The sequence below is a fragment of the Gobio gobio genome (genome assembly GCF_949357685.1).
Source record: "Gobio gobio genome assembly, chromosome: 18".
Taxonomy (NCBI): Eukaryota; Metazoa; Chordata; class Actinopteri; order Cypriniformes; family Gobionidae; genus Gobio; species Gobio gobio.
In genome coordinates, this window is record NC_137111.1 from 24,987,156 (window position 1) to 25,005,254 (window position 18,099).

General features: G+C 36.8%; 3 protein-coding genes across 5 annotated transcripts in view; 2 read left to right on the top strand and 1 right to left on the bottom strand.

Moving 5' to 3' along the window:
- Positions 1–1,301: 1,301 nt before the first annotated feature.
- Positions 1,302–5,528, top strand: plek2 (pleckstrin 2; the record flags this gene model as incomplete). Its single annotated transcript, XM_079841933.1, has 9 exons — positions 1,302–1,358; positions 1,459–1,623; positions 2,990–3,168; positions 3,245–3,336; positions 4,425–4,612; positions 4,727–4,828; positions 4,914–4,997; positions 5,122–5,200; positions 5,401–5,528. The coding sequence occupies 9 exons, from the start codon at positions 1,302–1,304 to the stop codon at positions 5,526–5,528; spliced, it is 1,074 nt and encodes a 357-aa protein (XP_079698059.1).
- Positions 5,529–6,694: 1,166 nt separating this feature from the next.
- Positions 6,695–12,806, bottom strand: LOC307142029 (galectin-related protein A). Its single transcript, XM_079842551.1, has 4 exons — positions 12,643–12,806; positions 12,205–12,293; positions 7,928–8,117; positions 6,695–7,817 (listed from the first exon to the last, which is right to left on the bottom strand). The coding sequence occupies exons 1-4, from the start codon at positions 12,667–12,669 to the stop codon at positions 7,674–7,676; spliced, it is 450 nt and encodes a 149-aa protein (XP_079698677.1). The 5' UTR covers positions 12,670–12,806; the 3' UTR covers positions 6,695–7,673.
- Positions 12,807–14,134: 1,328 nt separating this feature from the next.
- The window catches only part of zfyve26 (zinc finger, FYVE domain containing 26), a 29,640-nt gene continuing 25,675 nt past the window's right edge, over positions 14,135–18,099 (top strand). For all 3 annotated transcript variants that reach the window (XR_013818478.1, XM_079843375.1, XM_079843376.1), the window contains exons 1-6: positions 14,135–14,233; positions 14,706–14,981; positions 15,257–15,332; positions 15,448–15,528; positions 16,174–16,663; positions 17,447–17,571. Coding sequence is in view for 2 of the 3 variants with exons in the window: in XM_079843375.1 (XP_079699501.1) it covers positions 14,791–14,981; positions 15,257–15,332; positions 15,448–15,528; positions 16,174–16,663; positions 17,447–17,571 (963 nt within the window). In the remaining variant the exon portion in view is untranslated. The remainder of the gene's footprint in view (positions 14,234–14,705; positions 14,982–15,256; positions 15,333–15,447; positions 15,529–16,173; positions 16,664–17,446; positions 17,572–18,099) is intronic.

Genomic DNA, 18,099 nt, shown 5'->3' on the forward strand with positions numbered 1-18,099 from the left:
AGCGTGTAGCCTATTAACCAAGGCTTTGCAGTGTTATCTGGTCTAAATTTGACCTCTCAGAACACATAGCCTACACCAGAAAATAGGCCTTATAATAGTTTCATTTTCAGCTTATTCTCAGATCATTCTCCCACAAAGTAATAACAGAAAACCACTACGTCCTACTCAATTGCTGCGCGAGATCACCATCTAGTGTTCTACAGTAGAAGTAGTGAACAATGAAGAAGGTGACGGAGTTGGCCGTGTTCCCGCCTTTACCATCTTCACAGTTCATGTAGGAACATGGCCGATGACTTCTAAACGATCAACATTCAAATTGTGTAAGAATCGTCTCGGTTTAAATGTCTGCCTGCTGGCAAAATCCAGTTTTAACTATGTCGAAATATGTTTATTTTTGTAAATAAAAATGTGTTCACTTAAAAAGCTTCCAAAAGGGTTTTTTCACAGTGGTGTCATATAAGAAACACTTGGTTCCCCAAAGAACCTTTCAATTAACAGCTTTTAAAAGAACCATTTTTTTTTCTCAATGTGAAGAATCTTTTTTCTACTATAAAGAACCTTTTTTGGAATGTAAAGGTTCCATAGAGTTTAAAGACATGCTAATAAAGAATCTTTATTTTAAGAGGAGCCTATGCTAATTTGTTGTTTGTCAGTGATAGGCTACTTTACAGTCCGTGTACAGAATGTAATATGTTGAAAATGAATAATGTGAGAATAGCCAAAACAATTGAAGTAGGATTCAATAGGCCTACTAATATCCTACAATCCTGACCTTTAAGTCTTTAGACGAAGACGTAATTTTGACTACTGGACCAAAATAGTAGGCTACATAAGATTGACAAAATGAAATAGCCTATTTAATTTTTATTTTATTTTATTTCGCAAAGTTGCCATAGCAACAAACATCCGGTCACTGAATCGATGAATCTAACCTGAACAATGACTCAGTCTGACTGCGTCTGTCTCGGTGACTCATGAGAACTGTAGGCTACCCCAAAGGACTTTCCCAACTGTCTGTGAATTGTAAAATCTAAAAATAATCGTATCGATTTAGGCTAAATCTATCGGACTTTCATCAAAATTTACAAGTCCGTATTATTCAATGATGTATCTCATTTTTAATGAATTTAATTCTTATCAATCCCACGCCCAGGCAAAGTTTTCTTGTGTTGATTGTGGGGGGCGCCGATAGGATGTGATGTTGCTCAATGACGCACATTCCAAGGAATTTCTGCGGCAGCTATAAAACACCTGAAGCGCTTGTACCTGCCTAGTGAATGGTAGACACTGGTGAAGTTAACATGGGCTCTGAGTTAGAAAATAACGGCGTCCTTAAAGAGGGTTTTTTGGTGAAAAGGGTGAGAGAAACTCTTTTGAACTTTTTATCCATTCACGTAGGCTATTGCAAACGAATTCCTAATTTTACTGGATTATTAACACAATTATGTTCGTTTTTAGGGGCACGTGGTTCAAAACTGGAAAGTTCGTTGGTTTGTACTTAAATCGGACAAACTTCTGTATTATAAATATGAAGACGGCAAACGGGATTCCTGCCATCGAGGGACGATATACTTGATTAACTGCAAAATCACCTGTCCTTACCTGGAGTACGAAAACAGACCGGTAAGTGAGCACAGTCAAAGTATTAGGCTATATTAACAAAAAATATATGAATTAAATATATAAATATATAGACGTTTCCAATAGCCTATGTCCCACAAAAGCGTTCTGTTTAAATCATTAAAGTAGCCTACAGTTTTAAAACTGATAATGTATTTTTTATGTAAAAAAAAAAAAAAATAGAAGTTGTTTTTATTTATTTGGTGTATAAATTACCACAAAGTTATATAGGCTAGTGCAATATTACAGTCCTCTGTTAAGGCATTTAACAAAGCAATATTTTGTGCTTTTAAGATTATGCCTGCACTCAGAATTCTACTCTCAAGCAGTGTTGGGGAAAGTTACGTTTTTAAAGTAATGCATTACAATATGACATTACTCTTTAAACAAGTAACTAGCTAGTAACTAGTTAGTATCTGGGCTGGGCTTGCTTGCTTTTGGATAATTGAAGGTCATCAGCAAAGACATTGGTTAATTAAGTGAGATTAAATGCATAAAGTAGCATTTGTGTAATTTACCATAAACAAAATGTGGTTTGCATAATATTTTTTTAGTTTGCATTTCACTGTTTTTTTAAAAAAAATCATTTTGAGGATACTGAAACTTTTTTTGTGCAAGTGAGATGAGTATATGCCTGCACACATTTAGTCTAGAACCATCATGTTTACACAGCGCACTCAACGCCTCTGCACTTATGATTTCTCTCAACATAGGACAGGAGAGATGTCAGTCAAAAAAATGGGACAACAAGCTTGTTACTTACTATTTGAAAAAGTAAATCAGATATTTTCTTTAAAGTAATGCATTAGTTTTCTAGTTACTTGAAAAAAGTAATCTGATTACGTAACTTGTAATGCGTTACCCCCAACACTGCTCTCAAGTGTTCTACAGACATATTAATTAACATAATTATTTAAAATTCAACATTCAATTATATTATATATATAGTTTATGTCCACAGTCTATAAACAGAGTTCATTAGGAAGTGGCTTATCAGTGTTCTAGTTCAGATTACACCTTGAACACAAACACTGGGAGTGTCTCAGTGCTTTAAATGTTCATAGCCTCAGGTTATGCTTCATATGAATTAACCTTTCATTATTTTGTTTAGCACTGCTCACATGTACTAGCATGTCAGGAACACAGCTTTTATTCCCCCCAGTAAATCTTTACAATGTCTTTGATATTCCACATTGTGTAACAGCTGCAGTCAATGCCAGTTTCAGAGGGATGGAGTTTAGCATGTTTGTGGCAATTTTCTTTATATGTTCTTCTGATGCAAAAAGTGCTGCACTTTCCACCAACAACTTAAATTTTAGGGCTGCGACTGAAGGCTGTTGTCATATTAACCACATTTTACCCCCTGTAGTTGGTGCTGAAGCTGCTGACCAACACTGCAGAGGAGCACTTTCTGGAGGCTTGCATGAGGGAGGAACGTGACGAATGGGCTGTGGCGATTGGTGCAGCAATACAGAAGCTTAACCCACGTGATGCCCCATCACCAATTAAAGGTTCTACATCACTCCAGCTTCACAATGTCAACCTCAGGTAGCTATGTGTGCAGTTTGTCAATATGCAAATATGTGTTTGTGACTCCATATCTAACCGTGTATTTGTATATCAGTCAGGTGGTAGACTCCATGTATGATGTGCACACTGGTATCCGGCTATGCAGTCAAGTTGAGCAGGGCAGCTCTTACACCAACTGTTTTTCAGGTCAGACACTCAAAAACACACAATAAAGCATTATTTAAAAAATTACATTCTCTCTTGATAATGAACACTGCTGTTCAAAAGTTGGTAAGAGTTTTTAAATGTTTTTGAAAGAGGACTTTTATGCTCACCTGCATTTATGTGATCATAAATACAGTAAAACAGCAATATTTTAAGTAAAATAACTTCTATTTTAATAGACATTAGACATTAATAGAATAGCCACTCTTCAGTGTCACACCATCCTTCAAAAATCATTTTGATATCAGTTTTAGTTCAAAAGAACAGCATTAATTTGAAATAGTGTTTTGGTATTTTTGAAATAAAAAAGGCTTTACTGTCAAATGCATCCTTGCTGAATAAAAGTATGAATTTCTATCAAGAAAAAAAAACGTACTAGCCATAAGCATTTGAAAAGCAGTGTGTGCGATGTACAAATGTATATGATCCCTTTCCTTCTAGGGTCGCCATGATTTTGCCAAGACAGACGTGTTCTTGGATCAACTTTTGTTGATCCTGGAACAACATTCCTGTCCAAAAACAGTTCCTGACCTTATCCCTACCCCTAAATCTAACCTTATCCCTAAAATCAGAGGGAAATGATTGGCGAATAAGAATGGTGTAGAAGCCCCTAACCCTTATTATAGCCTAAACCTGACTATAAAGCTGTCCTTCAAATCTGATTGGTTGGTTGTAACATTGTTCCAGGATCATGTTCTACTTGGTGAAATCATGTTCACCTACCTGGTCGGCATCTTCTGCTATGAGTCACTTGTTTAATTCCTGAAAGAATCTCTTTTCCTTTTCTCCAAAAAGTCTCTTTGTACGAATCTGTTGAGTGAATGATTCACTCATAAAGGCAGTCACTTGTCGTCATCTGCTGTTATACAATATATACAATATAACTTGCAGAAAGAGTCATTGTCACTACTCACTTTACAACCTTACAGTCTGCCTGGAACGTGCAAACACAGACAAACCAGAGGGAATCAAACAATGAACCGATCCAGTGCTGTTGTTCTGTATATCAGCTCAGGTCAATCAAAGTCAAAGATCGGAACAGTTTCTTATTTATATGTGTGTGTGTGCAGGCTCAGCAGTGGTGGATTGGCTTGTGTTTAATAAGCTGGCTTTGACCCGTGTGGAGGCAGTAACATTAGCCTCCGCGCTGCTGGATGAAGCCTCCCTGCGTCCCATCGGGATCAGGAGCGCAGACGCTCTCCGTAACGCTGCTCTAGGAGAACAATTCCTCGATGACTCCACTGCACTCTACTGCTTTGTAAGCTCCCAAATCTCCTTCTTTTTGATTCATTCTCAACTCTTTTGTAATCATATAATATACTAGATATAAAAATAAGATAATTAATCCTAACAGATATGATTTCTCAAACAGTCCCAAAGCTTCCAGAAGCGAGGCAGTGTGAAATCGGAAAAGTCTCGGTCTGCGGTGGAGCTGAGCGGAAAGGTGGTGAAGAGAGGTTACCTGCTCAAACAGGTATAGTTGGAGTTTTTAATTTAAATATACTTATTTGTGATGCTAGCAGTCTGTGTGTTTACTCACCTGTTTATCTGTGTGTCAGGGGCACAAGGTGAAGAACTGGAAGGTAAGATTGTTTATTCTGAGGGCCGAGCCTGGTTTCCTGCACTACTATGACCCCAGCAAGGTGAGAAGAACGCTGATGTGCAATTTTACAGACTTACAAGGACATTCATGCTAAAGTCTGGATAAATCATGTGATGTCTATTTTTTTACTGACTTGTTTGCTTCCTGATTGCCACCTTTCTCAGGATGACATCACTCCGGTTGGCGGTATATCTCTGCGTGGCTGTCTGGTGTCTGCCCTTGATGATAACGGCACACCGTCAGGTGAGTCAACCTTTTGCCTCTTCTTTGGAAGTCTCTGAGGTGTAATGATTGCCTGTTTCCACAAATGAATATTTACAAAATAATTAGAATTAAGGAAAGACTTTTCCACTGATTCAGGTCTTGTTGTCTTGGTAGCTGTAATATTTACAGGTACATACTGTAAAAACAGAAACTAATAGCCACTTTCTTGTAATCTTCAGGTGTTAAAGGCAAAGTGCAGGGAAACCTCTTTAAAATCATCACTCAGACGGAGACACATTATTACATCCAGGCCCCAACACACGAGGAGAGGATGGACTGGATCCAATCTATTAGAAAAGTGACTTAATTATGCTACACCCTGCACTTTCACACAGTGACAACACTTACAGGTCATTGTTGGTATTGTTATTTTTAGCTTTATTGTTAACATTGTTAGTATCAGTACTTGTTGTTAACAAATGATATTTTATGTTGGGTATGTGCAAGCTAAGTTAAATAAATACAGAGTAATACAGCTGATAAAAAATATATATAAATAATACAAATATATATTAATTAATAATACACATGATGCCAGCATGAGTTCTCATTCTAATTTGCATAGAATATTTTTTATTCCAAAAAATCTGTGTCCCTGATAAAGTCCCTGTTGTTTTGTGCATGCTTGTTTGATATATTATAAGGTGGTAAAGCTTATACATTCAGTGAATGTACTATGAATGCGTAAATTATGATAAGTGTGAATTAGTTCTTTTGTTTTGTCTAATTTTGTAAAATAAAGTTTAATTTGAAACCATTTGGCAATCATGTCATTGATGTGCATGCCTGCAGTTTTGTTATGAACCGTTAACATGTTTTTACCTGCCTTCCGTTTGTCTACCACATTGTTAGTTAACAGAACTGACTTCATGTCTTGCACAAGTCTGTTGATGTGTTGCCATGGTTAAAAAACACACACAATGCCTAAGTGCATGTTTCTCTCTCTCAAATGCCCCAAAACCTTTCGTGTTTAATGGGGACTTTCCTTAGATATAAGGATTTTTATACTGTACAAACTGTATATTCTATCCCCATACATTAACCATACCCCTAAACCTACCCATCACAGAAAACGTTCTGCATTTTGACATTTTCAATGTTGTACTCATGGGAACCAAAAAATGTCCCCACAAGGACATGGATTTTGGATATGTCCATCTTTGTGGGGACATTTTGTCCCCATAATATAAGGTTTTACCAGGACCACACACACTTGCATATGTGGTTTACGGGGTAATGGTTTTTATATTGTACAAATTGTATATTCTATCCCCCTACACTATCCCTACCCCTAAACCCATCTCACAAAACTTTTGGCAATAAATAAAAACACAGTTTAGTATGTTTTTTTAAGCTATTTCGTTTACGAAGACAGGAAGTGTCTTCGTAAACCATGCCATTATGCACATTTTTGTCCTCATAAACCATATATACAAGAACACACACACATTAAGTCAATAATCAGATCTTTTTAAAAGTTCTTTAAGAAAAGTTTACTGTTTACAGTACATATTGCAATTATTTTAAGTATTGAAAGATATTCAAGTACACCTTGTTATATGAACCTAATCATTAAAGTGATTTAATACATGCTTCATTTGCAGCATTAAGTGTGTAGATTGACAGCACCAAGTAAAGGCTTCGGATGGACTTTGAGTCCTTTTTCTTCAAACAAATTCAATCGCAGCGGACAGCATTTTAAAGTGAACATTCGGGTGTCAGTTATGAATGCTTAGGTCCCTAATGCCAACTGAACTGATATGCAGTACATTCACATGAACAAAAAACGATTCTCTTTCGTTGATACATTCCTATAGCTTAAACAGTCAAAGCTAGCATCCTGGGTTCAATTCCCAGGGAATGCATGAACTGGTCAAAAGTATAATTTGAATGCAATGCAAGTCGCTTTGGATAAAAGCATCTGCCAAATGTGTAAATGTAAATATCAATGAATTTAAACATCAACAATTACTGCTACAGCACATCTAAAGTCCTCTACGTATAAGTGCATCTAATGGAACAAATGAAGGCACTTTTGCTTCTGTATCAAAGAGCCAAATAAACTAACTAATATATATAATCACAAAGCAAACTAAAAGGTTAGGTAGTACATTACGCATTTTAAAAACTATCTTCTGAGCTAGTTAATAGCAAATTGGAACTCCACATCAGGTAACACAGCTCCTTCAGAGATTTTCTTCTACAAATGTGTCCAAACAAACACAAAATCTGTTTAAAATGAACAGGCTCTTTTGCCACTGCAAATAAAAAAAACAATTAACCTAGCAAAACAAACACAGATCCAAATGAAATGAGTTCTGGACATTTCAAATGAACTGAGAGAGTTCTGGAACTTTACAACAATTGTGTACAGTACGCTCAGGGTTCTAAAACCTTAGTTTAGTTGCTTCTATGAATAGTCTGTCATCGTGGCAAGCAATTGCTCTCTTTCTCAAGCCACTTTGGTGAGCTGTAGGTCTCCATGAACTCTAAGAGCAGTGAGAGATGCTAGCTGAGTCAATCTGTGAGAAAAACCACACAACGGCTGCCCGTCCACCAGAATACGGAACTGCTGGTGCTCGCACACAATCTCCATCTGAGAGAGATCAAGAAGAAAACAACATTATTGTGACAGAAAGGTGTGACATTACCAAAGATTTTAGCTTTATCAGATGTGATCACACCCTCCAAACACACACTCTCTACCTTAAAAGGCTCTCCTGGAGCAAAGGGGAAGAAGGACAGGGCAGTCTCTGTAGCGCCCCACTTTCCTGACAGACGAGCGTTACGAAGCACAGCCCTTTCTGGAAAGTTCACCTTCAACTCCAGACCCACATCACCCTCGATTTCCTCATCCCCCTCTCCTTTAGGCTGGCATGACACTAACACTACCATACTAAAGAGAGAGACAGAAAAAATAGTCGGGCATTTTTAACATCGGATTTTGCAGGTTTAAGAACAAACATAATTTTAACAGACAATTGCATGGAATTTGTCTATCCACTTTGATCTGTGACGTTCCATATCAAATCACAGTATGAACCATTAGTTTCTGGATAACCCTTGCCAAATATGGCCAGAATCATCCAATCTGTTTTTTTTTCTAGATCTGGCTGGATAAGCCTTCATGGGAATTGACCTTTTCCCACAGTGGCAGAACAGAATTTGACAACAACAGCTGGAAAACCAAATGTATTGCACTGTAAAAAAAAAAAAGAAAAAAAAGGAGATAGACAAAAAAGTATGGAGCCTCACACATGCAGGAAGAGAATAGTAGGCTAAATCGTACGCACGATTTACTTTTTTTCTTGCATGTAAAAATGTTACAGAAAAAATAAATTAAATTGTAGGGTTCCTTACCATATACACTAAACATCATATTTTACAAGATCATACATTTAATTATGCTTTTAGAAGTAAAAAGTATGAATAACCTTAATTTGTGGAGAAAGTGTTATTTTGTGCCAGAATTCCCTGCTCAAACCATGACATTTGTTTAGATTTTATTTAAAATGTTAGATATGTCTTAATTTTGTTATCAGTATATGTACATTGTAGTATTTATACAGTATAGGACATATACCACACACACACACACACACACACACACACACACACACACACACACACACACACACATATTAGTGCTGTCAAATCAATGAATTGTGATTAAACGCAAAAGTTTGCATTTATATAATATATGTGTATGTGTATGTTAGACATGTGCCGGTAAACGGTAATACGATATACCGCAATAATGAACATGCACAATATTGTTATCGTGGGCACTTCAAAATACCGTGAATAATTATTTTTTACGAATTATTCAGATTTTTAGAATGTATTTTAAGAATACTTTACCCATCAACCGTTTAAAATGAACAACGTGTCAAAGAGGAACGTGCACTGATGTAAACAGACCGTTCATGAGCCGAGCACATGGCGGAAGGCGTGAAGACGCACTGAAGTGCACATTCACTTTCAGACAGCAGAGGGCGCTGATGGAACAGCAGAAATACAGCCGTTTCCCAAGTAACCACAATCCGGTGCTCGTCATCACATAACCTAATACTTAAAGACTTAAAGTCATTTTCAAACTTAATGTTTTTTTAAAGTTTTAAATTACATGCCCTAGATATTGTTTGAATATGTTCTGACTGTTGTTCAATCACATACTTTACAATATGGCTCCATTATTTAACATTAGTTCATTCATTAACAAACTGACAATGAAAAAGACTTATAAAGCATGTATTAATCTTAGTTAAATGTACATTTCAGCATTTAATAACACATTATTAAAATCAAAAGTTGTAACTGTATTATTTAATGGACCTGAGCTTACACTAACAGTTGCTTTTTTAAACTAACATTATCAAAGAAGAATAACTTCTGTAAAAATGTAGCTATTCGCTCTTTGTTGATGTTAATGCATTAACTGGCGAGACATTATTGTAAAGTGTTACCTATTGTTCTTTATAATTCTTTAGCACTTTAATCTGTTTCAAATATTTGTTTACTTTATACATTTTTGTGTATTGCTTTATTGTATTTAAATGTTTGGTTCTTTTGTTATAAGAAAGTTTTTAAACCTGTTATAGAATGACAACACTTTTTTTGCAACTTTTTTTTAAATATCGTGATAATTAGGGGTGCACCGATCCGATATTAGGATCGGATATCGGCCGCGATACTGACAAAATAGCTGGATCGGGGATCGGAAAAATGAACAGATCCACAAGCCGATCCAGGTGTTTTTTTCCGTCGCAGCAGAACCTACGTCATTCGTCAGCTTCACGTGTGTCGCAGGCTAGAAGGGAGCGAGCCAGAGAGTCGGCTGTGTGGAGGAGATATTTCACGCTTGCCACGCCAACTAGTTCGTCGCTGTTTCGAGGGTATTACTGCAAAGTCAGGGTCTTTCCTGCATTGACATTTTTTTGACGGCCAAAGCCTAATTTGATGAGTTATTGTGATTTACGAGTGATGTAGAACAGATGCTGCGCTTGTGACTGAGTGACAGAGAGACCGATCTGAGAGCTCCTCCCCCGCGCGCGCTCTCTGGGTCTTCAAAATAATCAGTGTTCGCTCTCATATTTCACATATTAGTCCAAATCAAAAGCTCGGAAGACCGAAACCATGTTGCACGTGACACATTCGGACAATTTTGTCCTTGAATTATCACTGGGTGTGAATTGCGCTCAAAAAACATTGACTCTTCTCTGACCAGCTGACATAAAGCATACTTTCAATAAGCGGGAGACAAATTATATCCAGTTATGAAGTGTTTTCTGTGTGTTGACATCTTTCGCGATGTTCTAACAGACAGGATTCGCACACAACGCGTCTGCTAATGTCCGATTCGTGACCTAATGACTCCTTTGAACCGAATCATTTTAACGACTGGCCAGAACAACTGATCTGTCCAACACTGAACTCATGAACTCAGTTTATTAATTTACTCAGAACGCAACTGAAATGAGAACACAAGTGTGCTTACCCATTTTAGCAAGAGTGGGTAGTAAGAATTATTTTTAATTATCAACAGTATTTCATCTTATTTCTGTTGACAATGTGTAGTAAAGGCCTAGCCTACAATCATTTAATCTGGAGTGAGGTGAAACCAGAACAAAGTTGTTATTAGCTAGCTGAAAATTTTTATTAAATTGCATATGGCAGAAAATTAGACTATTTGTTAATTTGTAATGCTACTTTTTAATATTGATATGATTATATACCAAAACAATTATCTGTAGTGTAAAAAATGTTTGGTAACTGTCAGATTACTATTGTATGTTTGACCAATACACTGTTTTTTGTTTCCACTGCTACATTTTATTTATTTAAAGAAGTTAGATTACATTCTATTTTAGATTTGAATGCACAATTGTTTTTTAAATAAATAAGAATTCAACACCTTACATACATCTGTTATTTTGTCTTAGTTATGTTTAGTTAGTAAAGTCTGGTGCCTTTAGTCTCTTCAAGGAAGGTATAAGGTGGAAGATATACAGTTTATTATTAATTCAACAATATATCGGATCGGTATCGGGTATCGACAGATACACAAAGCCCAGGCATCGGTATCGGTATCGGGACTGAAAAAGTCGGATCGGTGCACCCCTAGTGATAATACCGTATACCGTGATAAAAGCTTCAGCAATTAATCGCAACATGAAAATTTGATACCGGCACATGCCTAGTGTATGTATATATATATATATATATATATATATATATATATATATATATATATATATATATATATATATATATATATATATATATGTGCGTGTATTATAATACACACAAACACAGACATATAGGGTCTAATAATATACAGCATGCACATGTATACAGCATATACAAATATATTATATAAACACAAACTTTTATGTTAGATACAATTAATCGCAATTAACCGATTTGACAGCACTAATATATATATATATATATATATATATATATATATATATATATATATATATATATATATATATATATATATATATATATATATTAAATATGTTTTTACAGAAAATGTGTGATTAATTCGTTTTTTAATCGATTGACAACACTATATATATATATATATATATATATATATATATATATATATATATATATATATATATATATATATATATATATATATATATATATATATATATATATATATATATATATATATATATGCATATACAGTATAAATATACTATATGACATAAAATGTAACATAACACACTCCAATGCTCTCCAAAACACTGAGTTCTGTGTATTCTCGGTTGTCACCCATGTTTTCTTCTGGAGAGTGGAGATGTAAAAACGGTTGAATCCCCGATACAACTGCCTCATTGTGCCAACGCACTGAAGGCGCGATCGTTCTCAATGCACCGAGTCATCCAGGATGCGCGATGTGACCGTGCATGGACAAATGAACGCAAGTGTTGGCGAAACACAGACAGACAGGTGTGTCTGATACGAACCTTTTGGGCTGTTTGTGAACAATACCCATCACTATCAGCCTCATGGTCGGCCGCAGACCCCCTTTGATCTCTCCAACATAGTCCTCCTCCTACAGGAATAGTGTTTTACTGTCATTCAAACATCTGATGCTATACAGGCCAGGCAAAATCCGAATAATTATTAATGTACTGATTTAAAAATCATCACAATTTCTTAAATCCAGTGTTGCGAGACAAGAAAAAGAAACGGTCCTCAGACCATTCTTCATCCTTTTCTCACTTTACAGTTTATTTATGGAGATTAGGCTACCGAGTCGCATCATTTTTCAATGTAACAGTAGCCTAATTGATATGGCATATTAATGACATGTAGTCAAATAAGCTCAGTCCGTTCGTCACTGTTGTAACACCACAGGCTCAGAGGCTGATAAACTATAAAATAATCGTCATTATACTTACGTTTCGGATGTTACCCTTATCTGTCATGCTTTCTTCTGCCGCAATGGTTTAGTTCAGTCGTGCAGGTGTTAGGTTTCAAGCGCGAGGACAATAGCTGTCATGCACAGAATTGATCATGGCAGAGCGCGAGACCGGCGTTGAATCTGCGAACCCCGCCTCGCGCCACCGCGTTTCCATAGAAACCATCTCAGGCAGGGAGTGACGATGACAAAAATATAGTAGTGACTTCAGCAAATTTCAAAATAAATGAATTTCAAAATCTTTTGTTCAATATAAAAACAAATCGCCATGTGCCAAAATAAATCTGATCTCGTAATTCCAGAAATAGCCTACAAATAAACATAGCATGCATGTTAACTATTTAGCCTATAAGTTTTGTTTGAATTCTGCATTAGAATAATTACTATGCTTAACCTCATACATTAAAGGCATATATCAAGATAAACACTAATTCACTAAGTCCATATAATGGTGGAATCACAATGGACAACATACTCAAGATAAATAATTAGCTCCCAAATCAGGTGTAGCTTGTTTCACATTCCCATCTGACCAGTCCGGCACTTTGTTTCTGTTTATATCACCTAGAGAGTTTCCAGGGCTTATAAACTCCAAATTACTGATCAAATTTCCCTGTGCCAGTCTCAATGTTGTCTTATATACACAAGCACGTTTAATTATATGTTAAAACAATTTCTCATGCTTTCTCAATACAAATTAGAATTATTTAATCTTTTTCTAGCCAAATATTTGTGGTGGCATCAACAAGAAAATATTTGAGCTGAGTAAGACATGTAGCAAATAAAACCATCACAATATAATGTTTAAATAAACAAGTGACATACCTGTTGTTCAGACATTCATGACACCAATAAACTCATTTTTAAAAATCATTACAGAATGCGCTTCACACTTTACATTTGCGTTTTCACGCGTTTAGACATTTTCACAATGAATCCATAAGATTTCCGGTCACGTTAACTATCTACCAGTAAATAAACAAAAAATAATAAAAAGTGAGAGATGACTTTGGGAGCCACTGTGAGTCAAATATTACAACAAAGGTAACGTTTTCCTAAATTGTTTTCCGCCAGAGGGCACTATAGCGGATCAGAAAGGTGAACTGAGTCGCATTAAAATCTGTCAAATCGTTTGTGCAGAATAAATATTAATAATTTAAATCTCTCTGTACCTGAAATATAAGTGGAAATAAACTACAGTAATATCTAATGGCTTTTTAAAAAAATCCTTATCACAAACGACTGTGATTGGGCAATCCTTCCAGCGCTTAGAAAAGTATCAGGTGACTACATCAGCAGGAAAGTAATAGCAAAGACATTATATTTACATATGAATAATGACGCCAATAAACTAGCAACAAGTCCAGGTCATTGTGATGCACAATTTAATTGCAATTTACATTCTACCGCATATTTCATTCCTATTGTTTTGACCCTTGAACTGACAGCTCCTGGATCAGCTGATTGAGTCACATGACTCGGCCCGCTCATGGCCACATACATACAGCTGAAGGGAAGCGGGGTTGTACGCGCTGCTCTCTAGTGTGAGATAAAAAGGGCAGACCCAAAGCGTAAGTGCTAATTTAATGAAATACTTATTTTTGTACATCCGCGTAAAAAGATGTACAGCATTTTGATAGTGTTATCGATCCCCTCCCCGTTTCCTAAACTATATTGGGCAGTGTCTGTTGTTTTGTTGTCAGTATTTCACGTTGAAGAGCTTATATAACGTTAACTTACATAAACGAACGTTTGAATCACACTGTTCGCAATGTAAACACGTTATGAAAGTCGTCAAGAGTGTAAATGCTGACATGTCTTCTGTAACTTTAGAATAGTTTTTAACCTGTTCTGCACTTCTCACATGACTCGCTTAAGTCAATACAATTTAGTTGATTTTGGAATGTTATTGAATACACACATTCGTATTTCAATAGCTGTGGAGCAGCAAACTAAATAAATGTTGTATCAGTTGATTTGATCTCAGTTATGAGATGGTTACAAAACCAGTCATGATTTTCTTTCATTTCCCATCCCCTCCAGATGTCGAATACTTCATAACACACCCGTGGCCAGTAATCTGTCCGTGGACTTTTGCACATTAATGAATTAAAGCGGACCATCTATCATGCATCCGTTTGGCCGTGAAGAAGAGACCTCCAGGCGGGAGCTCTTCGGTTTCTTCACGCGGTGTTTGCGGCGCGGAGAGTGGGAGCTCGCGGCAGCCTGCGTGTGTCAGCTCGGAGATGAACGCGGAGATGATCCCCAAAGTCCACGGGACATCGTTAAAGCCATCGTTACTCACCCATATCTGCTCAGGTGAGTGAAACCCCGACTTTCTGAAGTGGAGTGCTTATTAGAGTCATAATAAACCTAATGAGCCTATGTCGAAAACCATGTAAACAAATACATTTTCCTCTTTCTGTGGATGTTGCTTACAATAGTTATAGTATTTCTCTGTGGTATTTTGGCGGAAACTGTGGTTGATTTGGTAAATGTATGTAAGTGGTACTCAAATTAATTTCATTATCGAGAGAGTTCAAAAAGCTAAAGTTAGTGTTTAAGAGACACATTTGTTATTCTCCTGTTTATAGGTGGGAAACAGTGGGCAGCCCTCACAGATTGGCCTGGTATTGGCTTCAAGTCCTGGAGAAACAGACTAAAATTAAGGTGTGTGTTTTCCGATTGGATATAATTTTCCCATTGATGCTTCAAGCAGGAAACACTCATTACTATTATCAGTACTTCCTTTTCCTAATGAAGAGTATGGTTATCTTCTCTGCAGGTGACCGGGTCTGCAAAGAGAGAGCTGGAGTTCTTGTTGCTCTTAGAGGAACTTGAGGACGTCCCACAGTCTGTACTTAAGGTAGGACTAACTCCAACTACTGTATGTTACTGTATTTTATGTAGATAGCCCAGACACTGTAACAACTTTATGGCTTTATGTTGACAGCACAGATTATTTCCTTTGCTTTGAACTCTGATAAGGTTCTACTCTTATCAGTTGCTGTTGTGCACGTGTGCACAGTTGAGCAAGACTTGTAATTATTCTTTCTTTTTGCTCTCCTTCCATTCCAACGAATATTGATTACCCTTTCCATGTTAAAGAGTTATAATCCTAGACCCAAACAAACAAACTTTGACATTTAATCAGGCAATAATCTACTAATCTCATTTTCAATGCAAACTTCCCAAATGCCAAATTGCAAATGAAACAACAATACAAATTCTTATTTTTGACAAAAATTCTAGCCTGTTATAAAATAGCCAGAGTTTTAATCCCTCGCCTCTGTCACTCAAGCATTTGGCAAATGACTGATCCAACAATCTAATACATTTCCAACAGACAAAATCAACTGTCGCCCTTCATGTTTTCTTGTATGAGAAGCCGTTTCACTCAGTTATATGTCACAATAGGGAGGAACAAATAATCAAAATTTTCATTTCATGCCGTGTTTAACGTCCAAAACGGTACATTTTGTTCATTCACTTTGTCCTATATCTTCCATAGGAGCTGCATGAAGCCTTCCTGTACTCTGAGGAAGTAAAGGGAAAGATTCCAGGTGATTCTACTCCTCCACTGAGTGCTGCTGTTCTATCCTGCTTCCGTTCTCTTTTAACCGGCCAGCAGCCGCGGCTCTGCCACTCTCTCATCAGCTTCCTTCAGCACGCGGACCACTCCAGAGACCATGCCTTACAGGACGTCTTCATCCAGCACCTCATTGTGAGAGTGAACGAGCCCGTGGAGGAGAGGAATGAGAAATGGGTGGAGCAGGTGTGTGGAGTGCTGGCCTTAGCACCATGGGGGTCGGAGAGGTCAGGTGCTGAGCTAGAGACCCTGTGGAATGGATTGTGGTCAGCTAGAGAAGGGCTCATGACGGAGGAGAGGATTCTGGGATGTCTACTGAGGCCGCAGAGCCAAGCTCTGTTGGCTGCATACAGCTCCACAGCACTTAGACTGCTCAAAGAGAAACTGCTGGGAGAGGCTCCACACACACAGGGTGAGTCAGATAACTTCACTGTAGTCATACAAACAACCAAGGCAAGGCAAGGCAAGTTTATTTGTATAGCACATTTCATACACAGTGGCAATTCAAAGTGCTTTAGACAGAAATGAAGTTAAAATATTCGTAAGTGAATAAAATAAAAAAAAATATATAGTATAACAGTTATAATAGGAATTAAAAGAAATAAAAAATAAAGATGAAATCCCCTATCTGGTACCCTAACCAGGTAAAAAAATCCCTTTTTGTTTCCATAATAATTTCTTTTTTTTTCTTCTATGAATCATGTAGCCAAATCCTGACACTGTAACACTAGTAATAGATTTGTTAATGATCAATAGCTGCTTTTCCACTGTCTTGCCGAATAGTTCTTAGAACAATAGGAACGGTTCCAGTTTTATTTCAACTTGAGCCTGATATCAGCCCCACAGTAATAAAAATAAAACCAAATCAGCACCGAATGGAACGTTAAGCAAAAAGAACGGTTTGGCCAGACGGTAGAAAAGCAGCTGATGTGTTGAATGGATAAAGTGGCCACAAAAAGCTGGTGTTGGTTTCACCTTGTGTGTGTCATGTTTTAAGGAAGTGAAGACAGACATTTTGTGGTGTGTTTGCCACCTCCATTACTTTTGACTTTTCACACTTCTGCTCATGTGGTTGTAGTTCCCTCCCAAAATGTTCTCAGTTGTCACACCATTTGCATGTGATATTGTTTTTTGAGCAGACATCATTGTTTGTGGTTTTAATGCATGTCTAAAACTCATCTCTATTCCCTTCTAGTTGACTTGCCTGATCTGGAAAGGGTCATGCTTGGCCTGTGCTGTCATGGCGACAAGCGTTTGGTGTGGAAAGCCATTTACTTTGAGTGTTTGAGCAGTGGAAAGCACTTTCTAGAGCAGGTCTTGGTAGGTGTACACAATCAGGCATACAGTAGCCTGCAAATAAGTGTCTGCATCATTAAAATCTAATTTGTCAATCTTTTCTGCATTATCGCCACTATCTATGTTTCCATCCACCTATTTCTATGCACATTTTGGGATATTGCATAAAAAAGTGCATAAAAAACGTATGTCGAATACAATTTTTATCCGATAACAAAATGTATGTGTATATATATATATGTGTGTGTGTGTGTGTGTGTGTGTGTGTGTGTGTGTGTATATCTATCTATCTATCTATCTATCTATCTATCTATCTATCTATCTATCTATCTATCTATCTATCTATCTATCTATCTATCTATCTATCTATCTATCTATCTATCTATCTATCTATCTATCTATCTATCTATCTATCTATCTAATCTAATCTAATCTAATCATATTGTGATATAAGATCATTGTCATATCGCCCACCTCTATTTGGATGGAAACATTGCTACTGTCTTATGTCTAATAGTTAGTCAGTTAGACTAACTCAATCAAGTTTCATTC